At 61.6% G+C, this 23,477-nt stretch overlaps 2 protein-coding genes across 4 annotated transcripts in view; both read right to left on the bottom strand.

Moving 5' to 3' along the window:
• Positions 1-12,441, bottom strand: part of TMPRSS9 (transmembrane serine protease 9) — a 44,221-nt gene extending 31,780 nt beyond the window's left edge. The window contains exon 1 of one of the 2 annotated variants that reach the window (XM_044752187.2): positions 12,369-12,441. The gene's annotated coding sequence lies outside the window, so the exon portion shown is untranslated. The other variant, XM_070491675.1, reaches the window with a different exon arrangement.
• A 2,208-nt stretch (positions 12,442-14,649) lies between these two features.
• SPPL2B (signal peptide peptidase like 2B) overlaps positions 14,650-23,477 on the bottom strand; it is a 20,518-nt gene continuing 11,690 nt past the window's right edge. The window contains exons 7-15 of one of the 2 annotated variants that reach the window (XM_070491673.1): positions 23,184-23,280; positions 22,269-22,385; positions 20,539-20,620; positions 19,708-19,782; positions 19,513-19,575; positions 19,333-19,432; positions 18,863-18,940; positions 18,364-18,524; positions 14,650-17,148 (exon numbers count right to left, since the gene is read on the bottom strand). In XM_070491673.1, the coding sequence (XP_070347774.1) occupies positions 16,960-17,148; positions 18,364-18,524; positions 18,863-18,940; positions 19,333-19,432; positions 19,513-19,575; positions 19,708-19,782; positions 20,539-20,620; positions 22,269-22,385; positions 23,184-23,280 (962 nt within the window). In that variant the 3' untranslated portion in view covers positions 14,650-16,959. Of the gene's footprint in view, positions 17,149-18,296; positions 18,525-18,862; positions 18,941-19,332; positions 19,433-19,512; positions 19,576-19,707; positions 19,783-20,538; positions 20,621-22,268; positions 22,386-23,183; positions 23,281-23,477 lie in introns of both variants that reach the window. The other variant, XM_070491674.1, reaches the window with a different exon arrangement.

The raw sequence follows: 23,477 nt of genomic DNA, 5'->3' as shown, positions 1-23,477 counted from the left end.
GGTGCCACGTCCGCACCCGGGATCCGAATCAGCGAATCCCGGGCTGCTGAAGCAGAATGTGCGCACTTAACCGCTGCGACATCGGGCCGGCCCCTGCATCCACAATCTTGATCTCCGGGAACCGAGCCCGTGCTGCACCAGCTCTGAGTGAGTTCTGAGTCTCCCAGCTTCCAGGGTCCCTGGCCGTCCTCGGCTGCTAGAAGCGTCACCCCAATCTCTGCCTCCGTCTTCACGTGGCGTCCTCCCGCTGTGCGTGTCTGTGTCCAAACGTCCCCCTTTTTATAAGGACACCAGTCACAATGGGTTAGGCCTGCCCTAATGACGTCACCTTAACGTGATTACATCCGAAAAGACCTTATTTCCAAACAAGGCCACATTCTGAAGTCCTGGGGGTTAAGACTCAACATATGAATTTTGGGGGGGGACAGTTCACCCCAGAACACCCCTGAACTTGCGACTGGTGTCAGAAGTGAGGGCAGTCTTGCGTGGAGACTGTGACCTCTGATCTTGCAGTTGGCCCTACACTCCTCGCAAAGGAAAAGAGTAAAAAGAGAATGTTCACACCCATGAGGACGGCTATTATCAAACAACAGAAAGCAACAGGTTTGGTGAGGCTGTGGAGAGATTGGCACCCTCGTGCGCTGGTGGTGGGAATGGAAAACAGTGCAGCTGTCGGGAAAATAGTTTGGTGGGTCCTCAAAAAATTGAACATAGATTGACCATATGTCCTAGCAATATCAATTCTGGGTGTGGACCTGAAGGAATTGAGAATAGGGACTCAAACAGGCATTTGCACACCCGTGTTCACAGCAGCCTAAAGGTGGAAACACCCCAAGTGTCCATGGACGGATGATGGATCCACACAGTGTGTCCATCCACACCCTGGAATATTACGCAGCCCTGAAAAGGAAGGCGATCCTGACACCTGCTCCCACGTGGACGGACCTGGAGGACGTGATGCTCAGTGACATGAGCCAGACACAGAAGGACACACACTGTGTGGTCCACTCACAGGAGGTCCCCAGAGGAGCCACATCCACAGAGACAGAAAGTGGATGGGGGGCCAGGGGCTGGGGGAGGGGTGGGAGTCAGTGTTTCTTGGGGACAGAGCTTCCGTTTGGGGAGATGGAAAGTTCTGGAGACGGATGGAGGGGATGGTGGCACAACCGTGTGAATGTGCTTCATGCCGCTGAGCTGTACGCTTAAAAATGGCTAAGATGGTAAATTTTATGTTATGTATAATTTACCACAATTTAAAAGAGGAAAAAAAGAATGGAGAGAGAAAGAGAAAGAAGGACTGACAGATGTCGCAAACTGGAATGTGAGACGGCAGAGCTGGTGGGGTGACGCTGAAGCCCGACAACCACGGGGAACGGTGGCACACACTCGAACTGCTTCCACACAGAGACATCTGGAACGTGGAGAGCCGAGAGTGAGTATCTCTGAACAAACAAGGAAACTCAGGAGAAGGTGGCGCCGGGTGGCTGCCCGCCGGGCCAGCTCTGCCCTCTGCCATCCCCGCGAACGCCGGGCTGGACGCGCACCAGCGCATTCGTGCCCCGGCCTGACCCTGACACGACCTCCTCGCAGGGCCGGGAAACCTCATCCAGCAGCTGGCAGCCCTGGAGGACGGCAGACCAAAATGAGGCTGCAAAATCTGCCTTTGAACCAAGCAGGGCTCAGAAAGACATGACTGTTTGGTCCCAAAACTCTCACGGTGCCCCTGGTACTCCCACAGAAATGCCATTTTGCTTGGACTCTGTGGAAGGCAGAATAATGACCCCAAAGACGTCCCCGTCCTGGTCCCAGGAACTGGTATGTCACCTCACGGGGTAACTTTGCAGATGGGTTAAGTCGAGGACCCTGGGATGGGGGTGACCCTGGATTCCCGGGGCCCAGGGTCAGCCCAGGGTCCTGAGCAGAGGGAGGCGGGAGGGTCAGAGGCCGAGATGGAGACGCTGCGCTGCTGGCCGTGTAGACGGAGGAAGGGGCACCGAGCCCAGGACGCGGCGCCTCTGGAAGCTGGAGGAGGCGGGACACGCTCCTCCCCTGGGGCCTCCGGGGGGACCCGCCCTCTGCACCCCTGGGTTTAGCCCCATGGGGCCTCTTTGTTACAACAGCGACAGGACCGAATACAGGCTCTTGTGGACAGAGCTGCTCAGTGCTGGCCTAGGAGAGAGTTGAGTGTTGACTCGGCACATTGGGCGTCCTTGTAGGAAGAACACCTTGAAAACGGGACGCCCTTCTCCCATCGTTCTCTCGGGTCAAGTGGGAGGGATGCTGGTCACCGACATCCATATTCTGGCTTCAACCCAAGCGGTTCTGTGGCCCCCAGCAAGTGCCTCAGTCATGGCCGGTCATTGATCAGCTTTGTCCCCTGAGTTCTAGTTCTCTATGGCAGAGGGGGTGACAATGTCATTTTTGTCTTCCTCAATCCCATTTTTTGGGGAAGGCCCACCCCAATCATAGTGCCCCACCCACCTGGCCACCAGGCCTGCCCATCACAGTTTTAACCCTTCTCTCCCCATCTGTGATTGGTCCACACTGGGCCCAGGCCTGCCAATCACAGTAGCCACCCCTTCATCCCCATCACTGATTGGTCCACACTGGACCCAGGCCTGCCAATCACAATAGCCACCCCTTCATCCCCATCACTGATTGGTCCAAAGGGCTGCATATGATTGATGTAAGCCAACCAAGTTTCTTCCTTGAGTTTCAACGGTATGAAATTAGCGCTTTTCTAGACCAAAAACAACAGGACATGATCAATTTCTTACGGTTCAACTAGTAACAGGAGGGAGGAAGCAGCTTTCTTCCCACTGGGGCTTCTAAGCTGCCATAGGTGGCCTTGGGGCCATTGGCCACCATCTTGCCTGCCAACAGGAAGGAGGGATGAGGTCAATGCCCTGAAAGAAGAGATCCAGTGGATGTGGAGGGAACAGCCAGGGAAGGACCTCAGGGGACGGGACACAGTGACCCAGCTCTACCCGGGGCCAGGTCCTCATTGGACTGCCCCGGCACAAGAGCCAGTCTTTGCTTGAACCCCGTCTCCACGCCTCCCTTCTCCTCTGGTGCTGCGGGCCCGCTAGGAGAGCCCACAGCACCCGTGATCTTTAATCCACCAACGACCCCCGAACAGAAGTTTCTAAGTCACGTCTCTTTGGAGCTTCAGGCTGGAATGGACACCTGGACGTGTCCAACTGCCACTGAGCATGTCCCAAGTCAGATGTGTCCTCCCTCAGCAAACCTGCCCCCCTCTTCCTCCTGAGTTCTGGGGTCCCACCTCTCCCACCCACTGACACTCCAGAGCAGCCCCCTGGACACTGGCCATCGCTCGTCTGTCCTCTCTCCCCTCCTTGCTGGTCACCTCCAGATCCGGCCATTCCACCATCTTCCTCCTCTCCGGGGACCCCATCCATCCATCCATTCCTGTCCTCCCGGCCTTCCCCTCGTCCCTGGCTTATGGGGTTCTCGCCAACTCCAGGCTTCCCCACCTAACCCACCTACCCATTCTTCATACAACTGAAGATAGCTGCCTAGACCAGGGGGTCTCACCCGGGGACGATCCTGCCCCCAGGGGACACTGGGTGATGTCTGGGGACATCTGTGGTTGTCATGTCTTGGGGAGCTCCTGGCATCAAGTGGGTGGGAGCCAGGGATGCTGCTCAGCCACCCACAAGGCGCAGGACGGTTCCACCTTGGAGAATGAGCCGGCCCGATGTCAGCTGGCCTGATGGTCTATACAAGTATGACCATTGCTTCCCTGCCCTTCAGCAGCTCCTCACTACCCTTAGCATCAAGTTCAAAATCTTGGCCCCGACTTCCCTCCCCAGCCTCATCACTCACCACCGCTTGCTCCCACCTCCAGCCATTCCACATTTATTCTGCTCCCAAAGCAATCCTGACACCTGCTCCAGCGTGGACGGACCTGGAGGACGTGACGCACAGTGACATGAGCCAGACACAGAAGGACACACACTGTGTGGTCCACTCACAGGAGGTCCCCAGAGGAGCCACATCCACAGAGACAGAAAGGATGGGGGGCCAGGGGCTGGGGGAGGGGTGGGAGTCAGTGTTTCATGGGGACAGAGCTTCAGTTTGGGGAGATGGAAAGTTCTGGAGACGGATGAAGGGGATGGTTGCACAACCGTGTGAATGTGTTTCATGCCGCTGAGCTGTGTGCTTAAAAATGGTTAAAATGGTGAATGTTATATATATTTTACCGGAATGAAAAAATCATTGAGAGAAATCAGCAAGGAATGCACCGGGCAGGAGTTCGCGGCTCTCTTGACTGTGAACACAAGAAAAAGCAAAGTTTGACGCCGATGCGACCCCTTCAGGAGTCAGGAAACAGAGACGCTGTGGAGGCAACAGAGCTGCCCGGCTTGGGAAGCGATTATGAACCACCGCGTGGAGGCACCCAGTTTAGAGAAGCTTCTAGACTCCTGTCAGCTCCTCAGGGATAGACACACGCTTTCTGCCTCTTTGCCTTGCTCCCGTCTCCCTGCAAAGTCTTTGCAAACAGTTGGCGCGGATAATGCGTTTGTTGCTTGAGTGAAAAGCTGACCATTTTACCAAAGAAGAAATGGGCAGGGCACTTATTAGCTTTGCAAACAGCTGACCCCAACCCCTCCGGGCAGCGACATCTCTGGGTCGCTCAGATGTGGTGGAGACAGCCTGTCTCAGAGAAGATGGCGTTTTACTTGAGAGAGAGAGAGAGAGGCAAAGGGATGGAAGGTTCTGGAAGATCCTTCACGCCCCCTAATCTCAGGCTACAGAATATCTTCTAGAATTTGCTTTATTTTTATTTTTTGCAAAGATCGGGGGTGGGAGAGAAAAGAATACAAAAGCTGAGGAGAAAGAGGTAAGATAGCAGATTAAGGGAAATAAGAGAGAGAACTCAAGAGGCGACTGCCGGCTCCACGCGGTGACCCTGAGCTCCGAGAAAGCCCTTGACAGGATGAGGCGTCAGTTGTGCTTTTGAAAGCGACGTGGGAGGATAAGTTACCACCTGAGTTTGAGAGACACCCGAGAAGCCCCCAGACACATCCGACGAATGAAGGAGAGGCTGTGAAATAAGAGAATGGAGGGGGCGGGGGACGCGCTGTCTGCCCTCCGCTTACAGGAACGGTCGGTAAAAGCTTCGAGAAGGATCAGCGCCAGATCCAAGGTCTGAAGCGGGCACCGAGACGCAGGGGAGGAAGAAACGCGGCCTCGGGAACGGATGACAGAAGCCCGGAGCACGCAGAGCTCAATTGTGGGCTGTCGGCACCGACGTCCACGACCTGAGCCTGTCACTCATCAGCCTGCAGCTCCTGCTGTCCCAGTGTCCTTGGCCCCCGGGGGGGGACAGGAGGCCTGAGTCTTGTCCCATCTTGGCAGTGACAGGGTGACACCTAGCAGGTCCCTCCCGTTGGGGTGACTCACCGTCTGGGGGCACCTGAGACTGTTCCCCTTGGAACCCAGAAATCGGGACATCCGGCCGCCCTCCTCCCACTCTGTCGTCATCTGCCAGGAAGGGTCTGGAGCCGTTTGGGGGGCCCCCAAGGAAGCGGCGAGCAAGAGGACGTCGTGAAGTGAGCCCTCACTGGGAACGAGGCAGGAACGTCTGCGTCTGGTCTCCCAAGGATGCCACGGAGAGCCTCGCTTCCGGGCCCGTGTGTCCACAAAGCCATCAGGACACTCGCCAGCGTCTGCTTTCAGAGAAGAGAGAGCGAACTCAGGTGCCGAGCCTTCCGGAGGACGCAGGGCCGAGGCCTGGGGCCAGGCGACCGAGTCCTTGGCCTAGGGGGCCAAATTTAAGGGGGTGCCAAAAACCTCGGTCAACAAGATAAATAACACTTTCATGCAACGTTTAAAAAAATCACAATGAATGCCAAGAAATCCACGACCGACCAAATACGGACATTTTACATCAGTTCAGGACCAGACCTGGCACCTGCCTGGCTCGTCCGCTCTCCTCCCCTTACCCCTGCCCTGGGGGCACTGTCTTTGCTTATCGTGTTATTTGGCTTATTGAAGACCTCTCTGCATTCTTCTGGTATTTTCCATATTGTAACACAATAGGATTTCTCCTGATCACTGAGCTTTTTGGCGTCCCCCTTAAATTTTGTGTCCAAGGTCAGCATCCTGCCTGGAAAGAGACAGTGACAATTTAATAACCCCGTTTGGTTTTCTTCCCATTTCTTTTTTCTGTTTCTTGTTTTCTATTTGGGTGTCAGTGACCAAGTTTTCTTTTAGACCTTTTTTTTTTTTTTTAGATTTAAAAAGTGGACCATTGAAGGGAGATTAAATAGATATTTTCACGGATGACCTGGAGATGGCACCCTCCCCTGGGACCCCATCCAGTCTGCGGTTTTAATAACATCCCCGACGTATACAGACTCCAGACGCATCTTCTGAATCCCCGAATCAGGTCCAGCAGGCCACCGGAACCTCCTCCTGGGTGACCTCAGGTGACCCCCTTTGACCGCCACCTCCTGGTGTTCACATCTCTGCGTAATCTCCTCCCCTTGCGTGCGGGCAGGACTGGGACTTGCTTCCAACCAACAGAGGGGGTGGGACGTCACCATCATGATCGGATTATGTAAGACCCCATCTTAGCAGACTGGGGCTGGCTTGACCAAGCAGGTGGCCGTGTTGGAGAAGCTCATGTGACAAGGAACCGTGGGCGTCCTCTCTAGGCTGCGAGTGGCCACTGGCCGACGGCCAGCGGAAAGCCGGGCCCTTCGCCATCTGCCAACAACCTGAACGAGTTCGGAAGTGGGTCCTCCCCCAGTCCGGCCTTCAGATGCAAATGCAGCCCCGTCGACGCTCTGATCGAGATCGAAGCGTTGTGAGACCCTGAGCAGAGAGCCCAGCCGAGCCAGGCCCGGACTCCCGACCTGCGGAAACTGGGAGAGAACCAACGGGAGCTGTTTCGAACCATCAAATTTGTGGCGATTCATTACCGAAATCCAATGACGGACGAGCTTCTCAAATCGGACGCATCCCCCGCTGAGCTCCTGAAATGCCTCTTCCCCCCACCAGAACACCTCTTCCTCCCCGATTCTCCATCTCAGATGGGAGCCCTGTTCTTATGATCACCCAGACCCAAAGCCTGGAGTCGTCCTCTCCCACAGCCCCATCCAATCTGCCTTAAAACATGTCAGCTCCACCTTCAAAACATGCCAGCATCGGGCTCTCCTCTCCCACCCCCGATCTTTGCCAAAAAGAAAAATAAAGCAACTAGAAGATATTTTGTCATCTGAGATTAGCGGCATGGAGGATCTTCTAGAACCTTCCATCCCTTTGCCTCTCTCTCTCTCTCTCTCTTAAGTAAAATGCCCTCTTGTCCCAGCTCCATCGTTTCTACCCTGGGCTTGCTGCCACCGTCCCCACCTCCCTGGGTCTGTTCTCAACACGGGAACCTCAGGGGGCCTGCTAAAACCTGAGTCAGGTCATGTCCCGCCAGTGCTTGAGCCTCCCCGTGGCCTTCATTCAGGACAAAAGCCCCGTGTGACATGGTCCCAGAAACTCTTTGCTCTCTGCCCTCAGCTCCAACTTCTTCCTCCTTCCCTCCCTCAGCTCCAGCCACATAGCACACGGGCCTCCTCACTATTCCCCAAACAGGCCACACATGGTCTAGCCTCAGGGCCTTTGCATCTGCTGTGCCTGCTGCCCGACAGGTGAATCTCTATCCCTATGGAGTCAGCCCTACTCCCCCTTTTCCATCCCCTGCTGTATTTGCTGTCTCCCGAATTATGCATGCTGTACCCATGGGAGTAGGCGGCAGGATGGTTTCAGCCAAGGTGCAGAGCCTGGAGTCCCCTGGACTCTGAGAGAAGGGGCTGACCGTTGGAAAAGGGGGCCAGGGAAAGAACAGACACAATGTTCTCTCCATTGTTCAGCCCAATATTGACTGAGAGCACGTTCTCTCACCGGACACTCTGACCTCACAGTTCCAGAGAGTTCCGCCTGGCTAACTACGCTGGTACGTCGTTCCTCAAGAGAATGGAAACGGCCTGGGGGAAATGCATCGAGATAACGACATTCACATGCGTTATTCAGTTTGTTACCACAACTCTCCTGTGAGACCAGCTGTATTCTGACGGCAGAGGAAATGGAAGCACACAGAGCTGGGTGACTTGCCCAAGGTCACAGGATGTGGCGGTTTTAAAGGATTTCCACGACTTCTCTGCCACTCTTTGCTCTGGTGGAGCCGGATTCTCCTCCCTCTGAGGGTGGGCTGGACTTGATGACTCACTCCCAATGAACAGAATGTACCAGAAGCAACGGAGTGAGACTTCCGAGAGTAGGTCATAAAAGGACTGTGGCCTCCAGCTGGCTCTCTCTGGGGAAGCCAGCCGCCATACTGTGAGGGGGCTCAGGCGGTGCTGTGGAGAGGCCCACCTGGAGGGGGAGCCGAGGCCTCCCGCCGACAGCCACACGAGGGAGCCATCCTGCAAGCGGCTCCTCCGGCCCCAGTCGAGCCTTCAGATGAGGCAGCCCCGGCAGTGTCTTGACTGCGACCTCACAAGAGACCCCCAGGCAGAACCACCCAGATAATCACTCCCAAACTTTTACCCTCTGTGGCATAATCAGTGTTTGTTTTAATCTGCTAAATTTTGGGATTTGTTACATAGCAACTGATAACTAATACACAGGACCCAGACCCCACAACCTTTCTGTCTGGCTCTCTATTTTCCCTCCCAGGAGCCACATACTCTGCTCTCGGTGGCCCGTCCTGTTCCCTTCTCCTCATCTCCTCTTCAGTGCCTCATCCTTTCTGCAGTTCACCATGCGCCCGCCATGAATCTCCTCCTTGCCTTTGATGACCGATTTTATCTACTTGGTTAAAACGATGGTTCAGCATCTCCAAGGGGAAAGGCGGCTCTTGGCTTCACTTTTTTCCAACCAGAGTCGGCTTTACCTTCCATATAACCCCGACTTCACCTCGGCTCTGCTCCTGGGCACCTAAATTTCTTCTCCACGCTCTCAACTCTTTAACCATCTCGTCCATCTCTCTGTGTCACTCTTTTCTTGCTCCTAATCCAAGATGATCACAGTTTCTGGAATCTTCCATCCCATTTGCCTCCCCGTCTTCAGTTCCACTGCAGCCAAAGCTCGCGTATGGGACGGGCATGTCCTGTCGGCACTGTGGCCTCTCCTGGCCCTCCCCGGCCCGGCTCCTCGGGCAGAAATCCAGCCAGGACGCCCCGCCCCCCCGGCCATGGCCCCAACTTCATGAGATAAATCACTCTGCGAGCCTCAAGGAAATTTAATAAGCTTGCTCTGCTTTGTTTCTTTTTGTCTGTGGCCTTTTTGTTAGGTTTTCATGGGAAGAGGCGTTTGTGAGAAAACTATTTGTGGCGATGATATCTCGTGTTCTTGTAGCTTTACGACGAGCGTGGAGGGACGAGGTGGAGATGCTGGGGGTGGGGGGCGTCGGGGGAGGAGACTTCCAATCGCTTGCGACCTGCGTCATTTAAAATGAACACAGCGCTTCCTCCCACGGGGGATCCCGGATCGGATCCTGGAGCAGAAAAAGGACCTCAGTGGAAACACCGGGCAAATCTGAGTGAGGATGCTGAGCGTGCTCTGCTGATGTGAATGCCCGTTTCTCAGTTTCGATCTTTCACTGTGGTTACGTAAGACGTGGACACGAGGGGAAGCTGGGCCAAGGGCGTACGGGGAGCCTCTGGACCATCCTTGCAACTGCAATTATTCCAAAACCTTTTTTTTTTTTTAATAATAGAGGTAAAGTGGGGAAAACGGATATGAGCCGATGACCGAGAATAAATTATCATCTGCGTTAATCCCAGAGCCGGGCGCATTGAAGTGATCGGCTCTGAAAAGCCATGACCTTGTTCCCGCTCACGGGACGACATGGGCTCGGGCCAAGTGCGAGGCAGCCGTGAGCAGGAAGTTCGTGTCTCATGTCCGCGTGGGGCTCACGGACTCACGTTAAGGTAGCCCTCCCCACAGCCCATGGGGCGCGAATGTCCCCATTTCACAGAAGAGGAGACTGACGCTCGGAGAGTGTCATCATCTCTCCCTCCCTCTGTCTCTCTCTATCTCTGTCTCTATCTCTGTCTCCCTCTGTCTCTGTCTCTGTCTCCCTCTGTCTCTGTCTGTCTCTATCTCTCTCTATCTCTGTCTCTCTGTGTCTCTCTGTCTCTGTCTCTTTCTCTGTCTCTATCTCCCTCTGTCTCTGTCTCTTTCTCTGTCTCTATCTTCCTCTGTCTCTGTCTCCCTCTGTCTCTGTCTCCCTCTGTCTCCCTCTGTCTCTGTCTCTCTCTGTCTCTGTCTCTCCCTCTCCCCCTCCTCTCTCTTACACACACACACAGTTCTTAGAATCCAGGAATTTCCCCCACTTTGCTGTGTGGCTTCTCTACCACGAAATGGGCCACGGCTGCCCCAGGCCTCTTCCGCCCGGTAAGGCGTCCAGGAGAGCCACTGGGATGGGGACCGAGAGCCCGAAGCCCTGCCCTGGGGCCGGAAGAGAGATGGCGAGTGGCCCCAGGGATGGAGGTCAGCATCCACGCCTGGGTTGAGCTCCCAGCTGCGCAAGTGCCGGCCACACCACAGGGTGAGGGTCCCGCGGCCGCATCGGCGTGGCTCCCGGACACACTGCCCTTCCCGCCGGCTGCCCTTGCCTCACTTTGCTCGACGGATGGAGGGACGGCCAGACGAGGACAGAGGCCAGACCTCCGGTCCTGCTGCTTCTGCCTCCACAGGGTCGATGGACTCACATGGCCACCATCACAGATGTGCCAGGTCCCCCCACGTCCCCCAGGCCCTGGCTGCCACCTCCAACTCCTGAGCGACAGCAATGAGGACAGAGGAACTTTCTCCAGGAAGGCTGTCCTGGCCGGACTCCGAGTCCGGCGTCCCAGGCTTCATCAAAGGCCACTCAACATGCTTTTGTCTCAAGACTCTCCAAGCCCCACATTTTGCCCCTAAACACTCAGGACTCTGCAAAGCCAGCTTCGAAGAACACAGTGCTCCTCGGGGTGGGGAGGAGCAGGGGCCGCACTGGAACTCACACCCCGCAGTCGGACCGTGGACACCCCGGCTTTGGTGGGACCACATGGCTGCATGGCGGGGGGGGGGGTCAGATCCACAGGTGAGGAAGTGACTCCTGTCCCATCTCCCCGACGAGGAAACCAGTAAGAGGGTGTTCGCACACGCACACACAAAATCACACACAGTCACACAGTGCAGTCACACACAACCACACGCTATGGCCACACGACCATACACAATCTCACACAAGTGGTCACAGAGTCACACAGACACACAACCACACACAGACACAACCACACAAAAATAATGCAACAACATGACCACACACATAATTACACAACCACACACTATCGCCACACAACCATACACAATGCACATGTGGTCACACATTTAGTTACATAGACACACAAGCACACACAGTCACACACACAAATATGCAATGACACAATCACACACGATCACACATGTCCACATACATAATATTACACAACCATACGCAATTATACACAATCGCCACACAACCACACACACAACTGTGCACAGTCTCACATATGTGGTCACACACTTAGTTACACGGACAGCCTGCCTCTGTGGGGTCCCGGGAGCCTGGCTCTGACCCCGGGAGATGGGATGATGGAGGGTGAGGCCCCGCCCCGCCATCCTTAGCCAGCTCGAGGGCAATAAGCACATTGCTAACAGACCAAGACAACTTCGCTATCATCAGGCGATCTGTGCCCCAAAGTGGCTTTCCCGCAACATGTCACTGAACCTATGAGCCCCTCCCCCCAGGCAATGCGACCCCGACCCCAATCTTAGGCCTGGTGACCGCACCCTCCCCAAAGTGTGACCCACAAATCTTTGTCATTGATTCACTTGCCACCAGGGAAGAGGCTGGAAGGAAGGACGGGGCGGGGGCAGGGCGGCTCCTCATCAAACGCCTGGGGATGGTCGCCCTCTTTGTCCAGCCCACCCCTGCGCCCCACCCCGACGCCTGCACCCCGGACCCCTGCACCCCGGACCTGCCGAGGCTCCTCCTGCGGCCCCGCGCTCAGTTCAGCCAAGTTAATGGGCAGAAAAGGCGGGGAAAACTGCGGTCTGGGATGGGGAGCCCTTGGGGGTCCCGCCCCCGCAGTGTGTGCCCGGCGGCGTCCACACAGCCCGATCTCAGTCACACACTCCGACCCCGTCCAAACAACCTGACCGCGTCTTCACAGCGCTGCTGCGTCCATGCACGCTGTCCACACGTCTATACAGCCTCGTCTACACAGCCCGGCCTCATTCACGGAGCGCCTGCCGCGTCTACACGCTCCGACCGCGTCTACACAGCCCGTCCGCGTCCACACGGACGGCGCCAGACTCACCGCGCTCCGCCCGCCCCGGAGGCTGCACCGCGCCGGCTCCCGCCGCGAACTGAGCACCGGCCTTAGGGAGCCGGGGCGGGGCTGGGGGCGGCACAGGGCGGGGCACCGCCCTCCTCCTCCCTCCACCGGGGTCTCCTCCCCGCACCGGGGTCTCCTCCTCCCCCACCGGGGTCTTCTCCCCCCACCGGGGTCCCCTGGCCCGGGGGCGCCGCCCTCCTCCTCCCTCCACCGGGGTCTCCTCCCCCACCTCACCTGGGTCCCCGGCGCAGGAGCGCCACCATCCTCCGCCGCCCCCGCCCCCGCCTGAGACATCAGCCGCCCCAGCTCCCCCTGCCCCCTGCCCGCCCCCAGGTGCGCCCCTCCTCTGCGCTCAGAGACCCGCCCCACCGCGCTCTCAGCTCCACGAGGAGACCCCGCGGTGCACGGGAGCCCCTGGGGGAGGGGGCATGGTCCTGAACCTCAGGCTGCTGTGGATGGGACCCCGCACCCAGGTGGAGAGGGCACGGCCTGGGCAGGTGAGCCAGGACAGAGGGGGCGGAAGCCGATGCTCAGCAGGGTTTCCAGGAGGCCCACGTGGGGAGGGGTGTGTATGAGTAATGACACGATTTTAAAATTCACTTCAGATTGTAGCACAGTCGTACATTTACAGAGAACCTGTGCAGATGTACCGAGCTCCGGGGGCGCCGGGTGGGCTGTCCCCCCATCCTTGACAGCTTACGTCAGTGTGGCTCGTGGTCACAATGAATGAACGAATATCGAGACGTCCTTGTTAACTAGTACCCACACTTTCCTCAGATTGCCTCAGTTTCCCCTGATGTCCTCTGTTGCGGGACCCCATCAGGACCCCATGTGACACTCGGGCATCCCGTCTCCTGGCTCCTCTGGGCTGGGATGTCCTCAGATGCTCCTGATGCCCTGGGCTGGCGTGAGGGGGACCGGGCAGGAGTGTGGCAGGACGCCCCTCTGTGGGGCTCCTGTCCCGTGTTTCTCACGGTCAGGCTGGGGGAGGGGGGCTTGGCCTCTGATTTGACACTCCTGCCACGGCCCCGCCAGCACCCGGCTGTCCCCTCCTGCCTGGTCCCTCCGTGCCAGGGGGGTGGGGGGGACACTGCATGCTCTCGTAGAACCAGTTTCTGCCCAGGACAGTGGACGTTCTTTGAACTGCCCTCAGAGACCAGCCGTTCGACCACCTCAGTGGCAACATCTTTGCGGCCTAAGTGGCCATGTGCTTTCGTGGGAGGCGCTGCGAGTGACTGGGAGCCAAGCCTGGCGCCAGAGGGGGAGCAATCCCGCGGGGCCCAGCTGCCTGCGGCGGCCCCGTTCATCGAGCACGTGCAGGGACTCCAGCGTCCTCTCTGGCCCTCCAGACAACCCTGCAGAGGCAGCTGGGACCCCTTCTGGCAGAAGAGGTGGCTGCAGCCCGAGGATAGTGACAGGCCCCCGGTCACCTGGCTCCAGACCCGGGCTCTTCCCACCGCGGCCTCCTGCAGGCCCTTCCCTCATCGGCTGCAGGTGAGTCCCAGGGAGCTGTGTGCATCCTGCTTTGAGCCAGGACAGCTGTAGGGGGAGCCTGGGAGCCCTGGGGGCCACCCTCCTCTCTCCCCCAGGGCAGCCTCACCTTGTGGTGACATCCTCCCGGCGTCTTTCTCGTGTGGCTGGCTAACCCCGCCCTCTCCACTGACCCTGAACAAGCCCTCCTGCGTCCCTCGGGCTGGCCGTCAGTCACCGCCTCCAGGCAGCCTTCCCGGATACCTGCCCCTCAAGACAGAACTGGGGGCCTTTCCTGCGCTGACCCGTGTCCTGTCCTTCCTCCCCAGCCTGGGGCAGAGAGCGGGGTCTGAGCCTCACAGGCGCATCCCTGGGCCCGAGCGGAGGGCCGGGCACACAGCAGCCCTCGACGAAGACGGGCTGAATGGACAAGTGAGTGGATGAACGGATGAGTGGATGAGAAATACGTAAGCTCTGGTCTGCTTAGGAAAAGAAAATGACAGTCCCTACAGAAGCTTCCACTCTGTGGCTTAAACACAAGACACTGAGCCGGGGCCCCCATGGGGCAGGGACACAGCAGTGTCACCCCAGCACCAGCACGTGAGGCGCCCTCCCCCGGGACCCCGCTGGGCCCTGCCCCCTCACAAAGGCTGGAGGACAGCCGGGGCCCTGACCCAGGAGGGTCCCGCAGCACGGGGCGGCAGGTGCCTCCAAGCTGTGTCGCAGGGCAGAGACGCCCTCACGGGCAGGCAGGGAGAGGCGCTCCCGGGAGAAAAGCTCACTGGCGCACCGGTAAGAGAAAAATAAAAATTTTATAGCCCGCGATTTTCAATACTCTAGAACCGGCTCTCAGGGGTTCAACCATCCCTCCCCTGCTGGCTTAGAGGGGGCTTCGCGACATCTGCCCTGAGCCCCGTGGGCGGCTGCGTCCTGGTTTCCGATGGTCTCCTGTGGGCTGGGGTCTCCGCCAGAGAGGAGGGGACGGTGGCGCTCGAGCAGCGTGGCCTGGGGGAGCGGCCGTGGCTCTGCTTGGACCTCAGCTGCCCCTGCGAGCCGCGTGGCCTCCAGACGCACCCTCCCGCCGAGGACAGTGGGGTCAGTGAAGCCTGACCACTGGGCTCACCACGCTGGCCACTCCCCTGGGCCGCACACAGGGGACAACGCAGTCACCTCTGAGCTTCCTTCCGCCCTCTCCGCCCTCGGTGAGGATGCTGTGACACCACGACTAGCCATGTCGTAGCAGAAGCTCCGCGGCAGCCGCGGTCCTCCAGGCGGGGGTCCCTCCTGTGGGAGGAAGCCTCTCGGGCGCCACGGAGGAGTCGGCAGAGGCCGAGGCTGAAGTATGCAAAGCGTGTTTAACTGTGAGGTTCCAACCGGAGCGAGGCGGAAACCGCTAACGGCGACGTCGGGAGCTAACGTCTGCCTCTGAGTTCCGTGGCGTTTGTCAAATTTCCGGAACAGAAAAGAGAGAGGCTCCCGCTCTGACATCGACGGACAAAATGGCTTTGGGGAGGGCGCAGTCCCCTGGGCAGAAGGGGTCCACCCGGGCCCCCTGCCCAAGCCGCCCGCCCACGGCTGCGTCCCAGGTCCTGGGGGCACCTTGGGGCCGGCTGCTCCCCCTGGGCTGGGCCACCCATTCCTGTTGAGAAACACGGGGAAACAGGAGGAAGCCGGCTCCGGTTTTGGAGTAAGCATCGCTCCCTCGAGCAGCGTGGCTGCTGGGCTGCGGGAGTCTCTGCCCAGTGCTGGCGTTTGCAGAGCGGACCTGCTTTGACCCGCGCCCACTGTCCGGGAGATGGAGTGGGGACCACGAGGCCAGAGGTCCGTGCCGTCCCTTCTTGTCGGTGAAGCATCTTCTGAACTGGAGTCCAGGGGCCTCGTGGATGGGAGGGCAGGGCCCCGGAGCCACAGGTGGCCCTGGAGGTCAGCAGCCCCAGGTCACCGGACCCTGGTGCCAGGCTGGGGCGTGCAGGCCACCAGACCGCGGCCAGTTTGATGGCGGCGTCTATGTCGTGAGGTTCAGAGAACCCTGTGGGTGAGGTAGATGACAAAATGCCAGTTCCAGAATGTTCTCCCGCGTCCCAGAAGCTCGTCGGTGGTTTAAATGAAAAGTGCGCTTGTCTGGCCTGTGTCGTGGCTGGAGGCTGGTGAGCGGCGTGCAGGGGACGGGGTGGGGGTGGAGAACGTGCAGACGCCGGTGCCGGGCGTGGGCGATGCCCTCTGAGCCGGAAGGGAAGGAGGGGCCGACGTGTCAGACAGAGCCAACCTCGAGGGCTGCCGGGGGGCCTCCATGCGGACCCCAAGGGCCGTCCACCTGGCCTGGAGCCCACCTGGGCCCCACAAAGGTCAGTCTGCGAGACTCGCACCCCAAGAGGCGACACTATCGGAATTTCAAAAAGTCGTGGCCGTTTATTAAAATGTGGCGGAGTCCAGCGTGGGGCTGATTGGGGGGGAGGGCGTGGCCTGCCGGGAGCAGGTGACCGCTGATGGCCCGTTCGAAGCCCTCGGTGGCAGCCCCTCCTCACGGCCCCACCAACCAGACGGGCGTCCGGAACCCACGCCAGCCAGAGTCTGAGGCTCGGGGCGGTGGCGTTCTCAGCCTCTGGCCCAGCCGGCCTGCAGAAAGGGCCTCTGCTGGGCACTCGGCCTCCCTGGGGACCTGGCCTGAGCGCTCCTGCCCAGGACAGGCTGTGGCAGCGGAGGGAGCCCAGAGAGAGGGGCGCACAGGGAGCACCAGATGGGGCGGGTCTGCAGCCGCAGGGCGGGGGGACGGCCTGCCCTTGCCGAGCCACCACCAGAGGGAAACTGACGGGACGACTACGGGGCTGGGGGGCCACCCAGCGGGGCCTCAGCCGGCCAGAGGGCCTGGCAGCAGGCACGGAGCTTGGAGCAGGACTGGAGGGGGTGGAGTGTGGTGGGCTGGGTGGAGAGGGGGAGCGGGAGCAGGAGCCGAGACGCCCCCACCCTGACGTGAGCATCGAGCATCGGCCAGACCAGAGCACCAAGTTGGGGGCGGGGCGGGCGCCCGGTCTCGGGGACCCCTCGACACGGGGAAGGCAGCGAGGGCCGGGTCCAGGCCACCTCTCCTGGGCCGCAGCACCTGTCAAGCTGTGGGTTCGGAGGCTCCGGGCTGCATCTCCTCAGGCGTGGACAGCTCGGGGGGCTGCTCTGCGGGCACAGGGCACTCGGGCGCATCTTCACCTGGAGGCGGCTGGGAGAGGGCGGCCGAGGCTTTTGGAGGCTGCGGGCTGGCGACCGGGGCTGGCGCCCATGGAGGCTGAGGTAGGTCCTTCTGCAAGAGGAGAAAGGCCAATGGTGAGGGGCAGGACAAGGCTGGCTAGCAGCTGCGGGGCGGGGGGCTGGCAGATGGGCCGCTGTCCCCAAAGGGTCAGGCCCCAGGCCAACAGGAGCCCCTTCCTGGGGGATGGGCCACAGGAGGGAGGCCCAAGGCAGAAACCCTGCCTCTGACATCTCTGGGCATCTTCCTCCCTCCCGAACCTTCCAGAACTAACCCGTTCACTCTGTGGCACAGCCAAGGCCCTCGGGGACTCAGACCCTTTGAGGACGGCGGGCACTGAACCCAGGAGGCCTTCCCCGAGGGTCTGGGAGAGGGCTCGGCTTGGCGGTCGGCGAGCGCCAAAGGCCACCACCGGGGTAGTTAACCGGCTGAGCCCCGGAGCCCGGCTCCCTCCCACCGTTCCCACACTCCTCAAGAACAGGACATGGAACACCACAGCCCCAGTCGAGGGCCCCTGCCAACCAGGGGCGTGTCACATGCGGGGAAGCCTGCGTTCACGCGGGCGGTTTACAAGGACGCCAGAGTGGCTTCGAGTCCCCCATCCTGATGGGACCGCCTCTGAGCCCTGCGGGCTACGGTGACTCACGAGAAGGCGCCCCTTCTGCAGATACTGGAGAGAACAGTGTCCCCAGAGTTAGGGACACTGGATGTTATGTTCAGAGGTCCTGTGTCCCACTGCCCTCCTGCCTCAAACTGCAGCAGCAAACCCCACGACCGGGAGCCCCTCCCCGGTGCCCCATTGGGGACGCCACGGCTGCCCGGTCCCCGCAGCGAGCTCTCCCAGCTGTCACCGTTCACACAGCTGGTCCAGCGTGAGCCGGGACAGCTCTCACCCCAGCAGGAGGGCTGGGTGGCCCCCCACACCTGGCACTGCGTTCTCAATGGCGGAAGTGGGTGTCTAATGGAACGGGGCGTCACTGTCCCCGGGGATCAGCACCTTCAGGAAGAGGGGCTACGAGCACCATCCTCAAGTCACGCCTGGCGCGACAGCCACAAGCTTGTCCCCTCCACGGGGACGGCTCAGAGCCGCCAGAGCTACACAAGCACGGCTCCCAGAGCAAAACCTTCTGGCAACCCGGAAACACTGACCGCGGGACAGGGGCTGCGGGGTTTAGTGGTAAAACTAGGAGCTCTTACTCAACTTTAACTCTAGTTAGGGCTTATTAGGTTATTATTTCTCGCAGACAGTCATAGCAAACTGGTATTCACCGCAAAGCCGCTGCCCGTCCAGAACATGCCCAGCTCCCGGCGCCAGAGGGCCAGCGCGCCGCTGGTGACGAGCGTGCAGGGCACCAGGTAGAGGAGGGCAGGCTGGCCGCGCTGCATGAGCGCCAGTGCCATGAATGTCACCAGGAGGCCGACGCCGTAGGCTGGAAGGACGGAGATGGCAGCACGTTACCGCGGCCTGGACCCCAGGCCCCCCACCCGCCTCCGCAGGGATGCTGGGGGCGGGGACAGACACAGCACAGCTCTGGGAACCACACGGGCAGAAAGCGCCACCAACGCGGCACACGGGGGCCGGCCAGCGGGAGCCGGAGCTTCCGGACGAGCATGGGCCCTTCCGGCGTCTTCCAGACACACGCTCCCCCGGGCACAAGGCGTGCAAGGCAGGAGTCAGCTAGGAGACAGGACGGGGCAAGGGCCCCGTGAGCCTGTGGAGGAAGGGGACGGGGACCAGGGCCCTGGGCACGAGGGTGCGCAGACTCACCGATGGTGCAGGCCACGAAGTAGACCCTGGAGGACTGCACCTGGATGTCGAACCTGTGGCAGTAGGCCACGAGCAGCCCTGGGGACAGAGGACGTGGCCAGAGCGCCTGCTGGGGACCGGGTGCGCCCGTGGGGGGGACGGGTGCTGGGCGCCATCCCGTCCAGCGGCTGTCACTGCTTCCCGGAGGAGCCCCCTGCCCACCGGGACGATGCCCCCAAGACTCAAGGGGGGCAACCAGGGCAGTGGACGCGCACAAACCCACAGCTCGGAGGCCGCCTGGTGGGGCAGAGGGCCGGGGGGTCCCACTGTGGGTGGACCCTGGGGCAGTCGGCGGGCGAGGCCACACTCCGCCCTGGGCAGTGCTGTCCCCGGGGCCCACCCTGACCATACACCACCCACCGTCCCTCCCTACCCGCTGCCTCTCTGGCCCGATGCTGCCAGGGACACCTGGGCCGCCCCCAGCATGGTACCTGGGACCAGGATGTCCCCGAAGCCCAGGAGGGAGAAGGGCCGGTCACACAGGGCCAGCGGGGAGGCGTTCAGTCTGGGCACCTTCAGGACCATGGGGAGCTGCGGAGAGCGAGGAGGCACGTCCAGGACCCGCCAGCCCCACTCCCCGGGGCAGCACCGCGGCCCCGGCCACCGCGTACCTTCTCGTGGGTGGCCGAGTCCGAGGGCCCGGTGGCCACCTCCACCATGATGCTGTTCCCGCTCTGGCGACAGGGGCTGCGTCAGAGGGGGCGGGGCGCAGGGGTCGGGGGGGGGGGCACAGGGCGGGGACACGGGCGAAGGGGGCGCGGGGCACAGGGCTGGGGGCAGGGGTTGCGGGGCCGCGGGGACCCCACCTTGGTCAGGAAGGGCGTGATGAACACGAAGAAGACGTCATAGACGAACAGCACGAGCAGCAGCAGCGTGCAGGCCTGCGGGAGGACGTGCTGAGGGCCGCCCGCCCGGCCCCGCCCCCGGCCCCGACCCCGACCCCGCCCCCGCCAGGCACACACGGGACGGACGGCTGGACATGCGCAGGAGAGCCAGCACAGCCAGCCAGCCCCTCGGGCAAGAGGCCGGGAAGGCGCCCGGGAGCCAGGCCAGCGCAGCCGCGGCTCGGGACAGCAGAGGTCAGCCTTCCCGGGTTTCGCAGGAGTGACCGGTCCGGCTGCGGCCGCGCGGGGAACGAGCCCCTCCCGCTTCCCCGTGTATTTCCAAGTGACTCCTATGGGGGTTCCCTGACCGAGGACCTTGATGGCACACTCGGGTCCCAGCCGCGTGCATCTGCACCCCACCTCCCTCCAACTTCCTCCGGTCTTCCTCTCTCTGTCCCCTCCTCCAGCAAGAACTCAGTCCCAGCCCCGCGCTGTCCCTAGGCCGGAGACCACCCTGCAGCACCCGGGCTCTAGTGAGGGGCCTGGCCAAGTGGTTGCCAGCGCAGCAGCCACACTGCAGCTGACCCTTCAGCCTCATCACCAGGGAGGTGGCGGAAGGGCAGGCTGGCAAAGACCACGCCACCCACGGAGGGCCACGCTCGGAGCGGGAAGGCCGGGCAGAGCCGGGGTCAGTCAGGCCTGGAGCCGCTCGAGGACTGGCTGACATGAAAGGGCCCTTGGGACACAGGCCACCGCACCCAGCACCCACATCTGCGGGCTCCCTTGGCCAGCACTGCCTGCCCCTGGCCTCACCTTGAACGTGGGGAGGCGGATGGTTTTCAACGTGTAGAGGCAGAAGGCAATGCCCAGCGCGTCCTGAAGGATCCAGGCCCACCTGCAAGGCAGAGCAGGTCACCGGCAGGCAGGGGCTCCAGGAGCCACAACCCGCCACCTCCCTCCCTCCTCGGCCGCCGCAGCCCCCACGCGGTCAGGGCCGTCTTGCGCCAGCCTGAGCCATGCAACCCCGAGGCCTGCAGGGGGTCCTCGTGGCGTCAGGACGGGCGGGGAGAGCGGACGTGGGAGCAGGGCCGAACTGACCCCTCCACCCCGAGGCCTCAAGGCCAGAGAGAAGCAGACACACGCTGGGGTCCCTGTCCCTCTGCCGTGGCAGCTGTCACACGCAGGTCACCGGACGACGCAAGGCCCGGGGCGTCAGGGGGGAGGATCGCACATCTGCTGGATTCAAACTTCCAAAAATATTTCTCAAATGATTTGGAAAAATTAAACCCATGCCCAGCCCGGTTCCACACAGAACCTCTCGGCCCATGGGACATTGGGGCCGGGGCAGCCGGGGGCAGGCCCTGAGGACGGTCCCGTGGGAACACAGGGCAGAGGAGGAAGTGGGGGCGCAGACCGCCTCCCCACAGACATCCACACTGAGCCCGCGAGGCAGGTGTCCCAGCGCAGGGCCGAGTTTCTGAATTTGCAAATCACACTTGCTCACTCTTAGAGCTCTAGTCAAGGCTCTAAGAGACACCTGGCTCGACAGAAGGGCGGCTGAGAAACGAGACCCCTGCCCTGGGCCCTCCTGCCCTTGGCCTCGGGGCTCGTGCAGTGACAGGCCCCGCTGCCCCCGCCCCCGGCTCCGTCCTTGGTTCCCACCGCCTCCCACGGCCTGGACGGGCTCTGCTGCCCCTATTGCTCATCCCTCGCCCGACATGGGATGGAGGGTCTCCCGGCCGGCAGTGTTGCAAGGAGCAATGGGAAGGCCCGCGGGCGGCCGGGTGGGCGCCCAGACGCGGCGGGAACAGCGCCTGCGCCAGTTGCGAGGACGGAGCGGGCCTGCTGGCTCGGATCTGACTCTCACACGTTGCCTTCTCTTTGTGTACAGAGAACTGAAAATATTTCCCCCTTTCCCTTCTGCCAGTTAAATCTGTTGTGGCTCCAGGCGGCGGCGCAGCCGAGAGCGTTAACTGCCTCTGGAGAGGCTCCGGGAGCACCAGATGGTGTCAGCGATACGGCGGCAGCAGGCGGGAACAGCCCCGCTCTGTCCTTGGCCCAGCGCAGCCGTGCCGCGGGGAAGTGAGCGCTCGGAGCAGCGCTGTCCAGGCGGGGTGCCACTGAGCACACCCCGCGGCTGGCCGGGAGGGCAGGCGCCCCGACGGGAGCAGCGGGGACCAGCGGCGCCAGGCCCCCGCCTGGGCCCACGACGCCGGCCTGGAGGCCGCGCCCAGGGCGCCGGGCTAGGAGGCTGCGTGGCATCTCGTATCCAGATTCTAATCACAGCTCGCGTGGCAGCCGGACAGACCGAGTGAAACCTGACGCGGGCGGCAGGCAGGGTGGCCATGCTCGGCGGCCGCCAGCTGAGCCCGGGCAGCACCTGGACGCCTGCGGCCACGGCGGCCAGAGAACTGAAGAGGCTTTTCATGACCGGGAGCTGGACCAGCTCCAGGTGCCCCCGAACGGCCTCGGGAAGTCACGGCTCCAGCGCCGGGAGCATCTGAGGACAGCCCGCCCGCCTGCCAGGGCCCGGGTGCACTCACTGGTCCTCGTTCCGGAAGACTCCCCACACCACGCTGGCGGCCAGGCAGAGCAGCGCCAGGAGCAGCAGGCGCACCTGGGGGCGCTTGTGGAGGTAGGGCAGGCTGTTGTCGGGGACCCTGCGGGCGGGGCGGCCGTCAGCAGGCCCTCGCCACCCCATGACCTCTGACCTCACAGCCCTCAGCCCCCTGGGGCTCTGCTCTGCGGGGCCGCCCCCCACCCTGCCGCTCACCATCCCCTCACCTCTTCCTGCATTTTCTAGAAGGGAGGCCCCCAAAGGCAGAGCCGCGCTGCACGGGGCAGGCGCTCAGGGGCCAGTGGACTCTGGCCAGTCGCCAAGCCAGTCCTGCCCCTGGAAGCCCCCGGGAGGCTTCGGCCCAGCGCTGTGTCCTTTCTGCCCGCCCCCTCACCCTCGGAGGGCACCCCACGAGGCCTCCCGCCCAGAGCTGAGCTTTCTGAACATGTGTCACCTGGTCAAAACCCTTCAGCACGTGATCCTCTACACTGTAAGAACCAGGCCAGCCCGGCAACACGGAACCTTCTGGGCCTGGACCGTCAGCGCATCTAACCACATGGCCCCACCCTGCCGCCCCCGCCTGGGACCCACATGCGTCCCCAGCACCCACTTCAGCCCCTGCATCCCCACGGGCCCCGACCAGGAACGGGACGTGGGGAGAGAGGCCTGAGAACCAGCGCCCGCTCCCGCACTGCCCCCCACTCTGAGGCCTTGGGCGCCAGCCAGCACTGAGTGAGCGCCTGCTGCATGCCCTCGCTGTGCCAGATGGCTGGGGGCCAGGAGAGTGCAGGGGTGCTCGGCACCACGGAAGCAGAGCTGGGACCTCAGGAGCCAGGACACAGGAGACAGAAGCGGACGGGTGAGGAGACGGGGCCACGGCGAGGGGCCGCCCGGGGCTCACCTGCACTGGCAGAAGGGCAGCCTCTGGACCAGCGGCGCCAGGCAGCTGTAGAGGCCGGTGGAGGAGGCCAGGCAGAAAATCCCGATGATGACATAGACTGTGGGGGACGGGCGGTGAGGGGGCCGCCACGGTCTCTGCCCCCGAGGAGGGCTCCCCACGGTCATTCCCCTGGGCGGGGTGACCCACGCCAAGCACAGGGAGGGGACGGCTCCAGGCCCAAGCCCCAGCCTGGGCGCCGGCCACGGCAGCCCCCACTCGCCCCCCAGACTGGCCCTCGCGGGGACTCTGTGGGCG

This window comes from Equus asinus, chromosome 20, assembly GCF_041296235.1.
Source record: "Equus asinus isolate D_3611 breed Donkey chromosome 20, EquAss-T2T_v2, whole genome shotgun sequence".
NCBI lineage: Eukaryota > Metazoa > Chordata > Mammalia > Perissodactyla > Equidae > Equus > Equus asinus.
The sequence above is the reverse complement of the archived record's forward strand: the minus strand, read 5'-3'. Positions and strand labels throughout refer to the sequence as shown.